Genomic DNA, 7,964 nt, shown 5'->3' with positions numbered 1-7,964 from the left:
ATAGCACACACCTGTAATTCCGGCTACTCGGAAGGCTGAGGTGGAAGGATCGCCGGAGCCCAGCAGGTAGAGGCTGTGGTGGCCGGGAGCGGCCACTGCACTCCAGTCTGGACAACAGAGTGAGACTCCAACTCAAAACAACAAAAAAAAGAAGATGACCCTGGAAAGCATGGGTAGGCTTTGTCCTATCAGTTGAAGACCTTAAGCACAAACACTGAGGTTTTCCAGAGAAGGAAAAATTCTGCCTCAGGACTGAAGCATCAGCCCCACTGTAGCCCCCAGCCTGCGGCCGATCCTGAGGATATTAGACTTGTCAGCTTCACAGTTGTGTGAGCCAGTTCCTTAAATATGGAAACTATTGGTTCTACATCTCCAGAGGACCCTGACGGACACAATAACTGATAGTTTGGGATGTCGCCCTGAACTTTGAGCCCACAGAATCTGTTTCCCGTTGCTGACAGGGAAGTTCACACCACTGGGTGAGAGTAGCCGGGCCCTGTTGCTTTTGTGAAGCCTGACTACTTTATTCCAGGCTATCTTACCTACACGATGCAAGATTTAAACCTCACCCACAACCTTAGGGACTCCTGAAGATACAATTTACAGAGAGGTTGTGTGAAATTTGAGACAAATAACCAAGGCTTTAAATGGAAGACACAGAGGAGAAAACAAAGTCTTTTCCTGGTTCTGAGGTTTAAAAAAAATTAAAAATATCGGAAGAGGACTGAAGTATAAACAAAGAAAAAAAATTTTTAATTATTCCAAATTATATCTCTGATATAAAAGAAATTTCCAAATTTATTCCTGTTTGTCTTCACTGAGTCTAAAAGACATAAATAGTTAATTGAAGAGTCCATCTTAAAATCCAAGACTGAGCACAGTGGCTAACACCTGTAATCCTAGCACTTTGGGAGGTGGAAGCAGGAGGATCACTTGAAGTCAGGAATTTACCACCATGGGCAACATAGCAAAATCCTATCTCTACAAAAGTAAAAAAACTAGTTGGGCATGGCAGCACATGCCTGTAGTCCCAGCTATTTGGGAGGCGAGGCAGGAGGATCACTTGAAGCCAAGAGTTCAAGGCTATGGTGAACTATGATTGCACCATGGTACTCCAGCCTGGGAAAAAGAGCAAGACCTTATTTTTTAAAAATATGTATATATATAAAATAGCAGGTAGGAAAAGAATGAGCAAAGCAACCTTAAAAATTGTTATCTACTGTCCCAAGAACAGCCTTAAATTTCAATTGGAACTACAGACGGTCCATTTATGGAAGCAACTACTTTTTAGATCTGGAGGACAATGTGGGAACTCTCTTCCAGGGGGTGTCAAAGCGAGGTCGCTTGGTGACCCCAGGCAACCCAGCGAGTATCCTCACCTGCCCGGTGCTATGCTAGCCTGAGCCAGAGCACTTTTGAGGAACAACAGGGAAAACCAGCGACCTGGGAAGCTGCAGGTGGGAAGGCTCGAGAAGGAGAGGAAGGCAGGCGGGTCAGCTGGCTGCAGCGCTACGTGCTTCTCTCACAGGACAGCTAAGCGCAATTAAAAACAGAAGACAAAAATAACTTACTGTGTAGGCAATTAACTCTGGTTGGCATAGCGATCCTCTTAAGTTAAAGGAACAAGCACGAGACAGAGAGAAGTGAAAGGTATAAAGAATTATGCAAGAGCAACATCAGAATGAAAGCCACCGGCATCACACGCACACAGGAAGTCACTGAGCAGCACATTTGGCAAGGGTTTCATTGTTCAATTTTTTTTTTTAAACCTCCCTCAATACTTTTGTTTTTACTTGTGGTAAAATACACATAATAGGTTGAGTGTGGTAGCTCGCATCTGTAATCCCAGCACTTTGGGAGGCTGAGATGGGAGGATTGCTTGAGGCCAGGAGTTTGAGACCAGACTGGGAAAAATGGCAAGACCTTGTCTCTACAAAACAAACAAACAAACAAACAAACAACTAGCTGGAGCCGGGCTTGGTGGCTCAGTCTATAATCCTGTGCCTTTGGGAGGCTGAGTTGAGTGGATTACCTGAGCCCGCGGGTTCAAGACCTGCCTAGGCAACTTGGTGAGACCTCATCTCTACAATAAATAAAAAATTGCCGGGCGTGGTAGTGCATGCCTGTAGTTCCAGCTACTTGGAAGGCTGAGGCAGAAGGATTGCCGGAGCCCAGCAGGTGGAGGCTACGGTGGCCAGGAGGGGCCACAGCACTACAGTCTGGGCGACAAACTGAGACTCCAACTCAAAAAAAAACCCAAAAAAACCAAAAAACTAGCTGGGCATGGTGGTAAGCACTTGTAGTCTTAGCTACTCTAGAGGCTGCAGCAGAAGGATTGCCTGAGCCCAGGAGATCAAGGTTGTGGTGAGCCTGGATGACACAGAGTAAGACTGCGACTAAAAAAACAAAATCAAAAAGCAAAACAAAACAAAAAACCCATGACATGCCCTCTTAGCCATCTCTACACACAGTTTAGTGGTGTTGAATACATTCACAGTGTTGGGCCAGCATGTTGATGCTTTTTTGAACTAAAAATAAACCTGAAATTTTAGAATAAATTTCCTGCATTGGCAGTAGCATCACAAATGTACGTTTCCAGTCAGCAAGTTTCCAGGAGAATTCTAAATAGATGGGCACTCTCAGAAGCCTAGCACAAACTCCTTGCTATCACAGAAGATACAGGTGTTCTTAAACCAAAAAAGAAACAACAACAAAAAAAGATAAACCATCTGGCACCCATAACAAAGAATCATTTAAGGTTCCGACAGAATGTTATCAAGATGCTAAGCACAAATCCCTTAAAAAAAAAAAACCAAAACACTGAACTGAAAAACAATTTTATTTATGTATTTATTTTGAGACAGTGTCTCAATCTGTTGCCCAGGTTGAAGTGCAGTGTAGTGATTATAGGTCACTGCAGCCTTGAGATCCTGGACTCATGCAACCCTCCTACCTCAGCCTCCCAAGTAGCTAGGACTACAGGCTTGTGGCACCAAGTCTAGCTCATTTTCTTTTTTTATTTCTTATTTTTTATAGAGATGAGGGTCTTGCTATGTTGCTCAGGCTGGTCTCAAACTCCTGGCCTCCAGTGATCCTCCCGCCTTGGCCTGCCAAAGTACTGAGATTACAGGTGTAAGCGATGGTGTCTGACCTCCTTACCCCCAAATAACTTTGAAACTGCTGCCAAATATATCTTTTTAAGAAAGCTTGGGTCAAGGCAGTAGCTCCACAAGAGTGAAACGCACTGCATGGCTAAGGCTCTTTGCTGCGTTCCCAAATTCCAAACCTCGGGGAAGCTTGAAGCCTGTGCTAGAGGCAGCCTGAGGTACCAGCCCAACACCCAGGTCCCCAGAGGGCACCTACCAGTGAGGGGGAGAGAACCAGGGTGGCTGAACAGCAAGGATGGAAACCCAGGGAAAGAACTCTCTAGAAGGAAAGTCAGAGGGAAGAGGAAGGACCAGGTGGAGAAGCACGTTCTTTGATGAATGGGAGGAGGGGTGTGGAGGTGAGGGGCTAAGGCTTGGCATTTCAGAATGAATGAGGAGGGTGGACTGGGGGTGGGGGGCTGAGTCTTGCAAGGACAAAAGGAAAGGGACCATGAGTCAAAGAAGGGAGAGGAGAGGTCCTCGCACCTGTGCCCTGCAATCACCCCTCCTCAGTCTCACGCCTCCCTGGACTTCTCCAACAAAGACAAAGACCATGCCAGAGGTGTGTGTGTGTCAGGCAACCAGGTCACCTTTGGCATAACCAGGTCAAAGCTTTCAAAAAGAAGCATGGGAGCCTGCCATAGGGATCAGTGTGCAGTTGACAGTCCCTCACCCCTCTGGGGATGCAGGTCCACGCATATGGTCACTCAAGGCCAGACAGTTGGTCCACAGAGGTTGAGGGTCTGGCCAACTCACCAGGGAATGTCCTCCTCCTGGCCCTCCCTCCTCTCCTCACGTTCAACCCTTCCCCACACCTATTCCAATCTACACTGGCAAGAGGGCGGACACGGGACTGAGTGACCACCATGCCATAGCTCAGAGACATGAAGCAAAAATGGGGACAGGGGCTGAGGATGGACTCAGCCCATGGCACCAGGGACACCCAGGATGGATGGATAAGCCATGCTGTATGGCTGCCTCGTGGCTGGGCTGTCCTGTGCCCTGCAGGGTGCTGGGTGGCACCCCCAGCTCTGCCCACTGGACACCAGCTGCACCCAACTCCCAGCTAGCTGTGATAACTAAACCAGTGCCCTGACACTGCCAATACTCCCTGGGGGGAAAACTGCCAGATCTGAGAGCCCCTGGTCCACAGCAACAAGAACAGAGGGCAAGAGAGGCAGGAAAGCCGACCACAGACCCATCCTTGGGAGCCACTGGGATTTCCCGGAACAGATAGTGTCAGGGAGTACCAGGATCCTGCTGGAAGCCTTAGAGCCCACACTGGGCAGAGCCAGGAGCTGGCGCTGCGTTTGACTCCAAGCCGGCGGCTTGGCTCAAGTATCTACCTCCAGCCCAGGCCTGGTCACTGCACTAGAGTCTCTGTGTTGCCCTCAAAGTGGTGGAGTTCAGTGAGCATACAAAATGGGCATGGCCCCGGATATATAAGTTTTTTTGGCCAAATAAACTTATTTATTTGCATTGGGGTCTCAGCCTGTCACCCAGATTGGAGTACAGTGGCACAATCACAGCTCATGGTGGCTTTGACCTCTTGAGCTCAGGCAATCTTCCTGCTTCAGCCTCCAAGTAGCTGGGACTACAGGTATGTGCCATCATGCTGGCTATTTTTTTTTTTTTTAATTTTTTGTAGAAACAAGGTCTCACTATATGGCCCGAGCTGATCTCAAACTCTTGGGCTCAAGCAATCCTCCCACCTTGGCCTCCCAAAGTGCTGGATTACAAGCATGAGCCACCATGCCTAACTATGACTCCATTTTAAGGAGAAGGAAGCAAGGACTTAGTGGCTCTCACATCTAGAAGCGACCCCAAGCCCCTGGACTATATTCCCCAAGCAAACAGACTGAGATTGCTGTTATGCCGAGGCACTGCTGGGTAAAATTGCACAAGCTGAAGAAAAACAGACTTGAAAGCTTTGACTTGGTGCTAACAGAAAACAATCGATGAGGTAATGAGATGATTACCTCATCACCACCTCTATATTAAGTTTATCAGTGAGTTATTTCAGGAAGCTCCTCTCTTTGCAGACCCAGGGAGGTTAAGGTGGTGAGGCTGGTTTTGTTCTAGTTGAGGGCAGAGCCTGAGAGAATGCGTGAGTAGGGGTGGCACCCTCCACAGTGAGAGGAGCCCCAGTCTCTATCCAGCATTGCTCTGAGTCTCTGTGGCCCCGCCACTGAGTATGGCTCTTGGTGACCCCTCTGAAAGCCAGTGGAGTGAACCCAGATTGAGGAAGGAGCCCTCTAGACATGAACACAAACTGGCTCCAAATGCAGAAAGATGACCCAGACACACACAGGACAGGATGTGGCCCCACTGTGGGCTCTAAATAGGCTCATTCAGCACAGTTGTTTTTGGAGGGGTGGAAGTTGGGGGGGCTGAGGCTGGGATGGGGTTTATAGGAAACAAAGGGAAAGAAAGCAGGTGACAGAGCTAAAATGGAGCTTGGCACAAGAGTGAAGGCCCCAAGCAGAGGCCTGGGGGACTCGTGAGCAGGTACCTTTATGCCTCTTGGCTGCGCCTGACTCCGAAACACTCAGGGAGCTCTCCGACAGCTCGTCCCCGTCGGGGTCCAGCAGGGCTGGGTCACCCCATGCTGTGGCCTGCGACTCCTCCAAGTCCCAGGCATCTAGCTCGTTCTCCTGGGCCTCCAGGACAGGTGAGGCCTGGGCAGGTTCATTCTCCTCAGGTGGGGCAGAGGCTGCAGATGTCTCTGGATGGCACGAGGCATCCTCCTGATGAGCGCTGTCCATGGAGGCAGCATAGTCCTGCATCAGGGCAGCATCATGGTCCTGAGATAGTGAGGTCTGTCCAAGTAAAATGCACCATTAGCGACCGAGGGTAAAGAAAAAGTCAAAGCCGGGTACAGTGGTTCATGCCTGTAATCCCAGCACTTTGGGAGGCAGAGATGAGAGGATTGCCTGAATGTAGGGGTTCAAGACCAGCCTGGGAAACTTGGTGAGACCCAGTCTTTACAATAAATAAAAAAATTAGCCAGGTGTGGTGGTACACACCTGTAGTTCCAGCTACTTGGAAGGCTGAGACAGAGGGATTGCCTGAGCCCAGCAGGTCACGGCTGCAGTGGCTATGAGCATGCCACTGAACTCCAGCCTGGGTGACAGAGTGAGATGCCTACTCCAAAACAAACAAAAAAAAGGCAGCAGACAGCACACAGTCTGGCTGTTGTCCTGCCCGTTGTACCCCTCACAATGTATCTTTCCTTTAATAAACCCACCTTTTCTAGTTAAAAAAAAGTACATTTTGGCTGGGGGCAGTGGTTCACACCTGTAATCCCAGCACTTTGGGGGGCAGAGGTAAGAGGACTGCCTGAGCTCAGGGGTTCGAGACCAACCTGAGCAACATGGCAAGCCCTCACCTCCACAATAAATTAAAAAATTAGCTGGGCATGGTGGTAGTTCCAGTTACTTGGAAAGCTGAAGCAGAAGGATCACCTGAGCCCAGCAGGCTGAGGATGAGGTGACTGTGAGTGTGCCACTGCACTCCAGTCTGGGCAACAGAGTGAGTCTCTGACTCAAAAAAAAGAAAATAGAAAAGAAAAAGTCACTGGATGGCAAGGGATAAATACAGGGAAGTGGGGGGAGGGTGTGGAAAATCCCAACTAGCACTCTTCAGAACATTCTGACTGGTGATTTCACAGTGTCAGAATATGCAGCAGAGAGGCTAGGTGCAGTGGCTCATGCCTATAATCCCAGCAGGTTGGGAGGCAGAGACTGGAGGATTGGTTGAGCCCAGGAGTTTGACACCAGCCTGGGTAACAAAACAAGATTTCACCTTTAAAAAAAAAAACAAGAAGATTTGGTAGGAAGTGCCTAAAGCAAGTCTCCCTGACAGCCAAAGCTCAGAGCCTCCTGGTGGTGAGGGGGTAGCCTAGAGCTCAGAGCTCAGAGGGGTTGAGGAAGCAGGTTAACATCCTTCCCACAGCGGATGGGGCCAGTGCTGAAAGAACCTGGAAAGCCCTGGAGACTAGATGCTCTTCCAAGAAGACACAGCAGAAAGGAACACATGGATGTGGGTGTTTCAGATTTAGATTGTCTCTTAACCTTTGTTCTTGCAAGCATTTTTATGTCCCCTGCAAGTAGAAATTAATCATTATATGACGGGAGACCCCAAAATCCCAGAATTATCTTTTGGAGGGCGGGCCCCTTGTAGTACAAGCTTCCTCTGCTAGGTAAGTGTCCTAGGAACCCAACAGCATCAGTGTACCAGCTAGCATTGTTGTGAGAGGCCATATTGTGGAAGAAATATCCCGAGTTGTAACAAACAGGTGACTGGTTCTTCTACCATGACAAAGCATCTGCCCACATCACACTGAGTGTTCAGCAGTTTTTGACCAAAAACAGCATGACCCCCATGCCTCACTCTCCCTATTCACCCAATCTCGGGCCAAGCAACATTTTTTGTTTACCCAGATGAAAAAAGTCCTCAAAAGGAAACATTTTACTGCTGTGGAAGAAGTGAAACAAAAAATGGCAGAAGAACTAAAAGGCATCAAAATTGACAAGTTGAAAAACTGTTTTGAGCAATGGAAAAAGTGTCTTGACAAGTGTATTTCATCAAATGGGGAGTACTTGGAAGGTGACTGACATGCAAACATATAAGAATAAATACAAAATTTTTAATAGATAAGTTCCAGGCTTTTTTTGGCTCCCCCTTATACTTTGTATCTCTTTAAGAATTATATTTATGTGTAAATATATTTAGGAGCTAAATTAGTCTATTGGGTTAACAGTCAGGATAGTGGTTTCTTGGAGGGCGGGGAAGAATAGCAAGAGGGCTCCCTGAGGC

General features: G+C 48.1%; 1 protein-coding gene across 1 annotated transcript in view; it reads right to left on the bottom strand.

Annotated features, from left to right (window-relative positions):
- Positions 1-7,964, bottom strand: part of C2CD2 (C2 calcium dependent domain containing 2) — a gene marked incomplete at its 5' end in the record, with an annotated part of 71,777 nt that overhangs the window by 9,419 nt on the left and 54,394 nt on the right. The window contains one exon of the mRNA XM_008052863.1: positions 5,659-5,965. Within this exon, the coding sequence (XP_008051054.1) occupies positions 5,659-5,965 (307 nt within the window). The remainder of the gene's footprint in view (positions 1-5,658; positions 5,966-7,964) is intronic.

The sequence above is a fragment of the Carlito syrichta genome, unplaced genomic scaffold (assembly GCF_000164805.1).
Source record: "Carlito syrichta isolate Samal-C Ts95f unplaced genomic scaffold, Tarsius_syrichta-2.0.1 Scaffold287598, whole genome shotgun sequence".
Classification (NCBI taxonomy): domain Eukaryota; kingdom Metazoa; phylum Chordata; class Mammalia; order Primates; family Tarsiidae; genus Carlito; species Carlito syrichta.
Note: the sequence above shows the minus strand (reverse complement) of the source record. Positions and strands in the feature narration are given on the sequence as shown.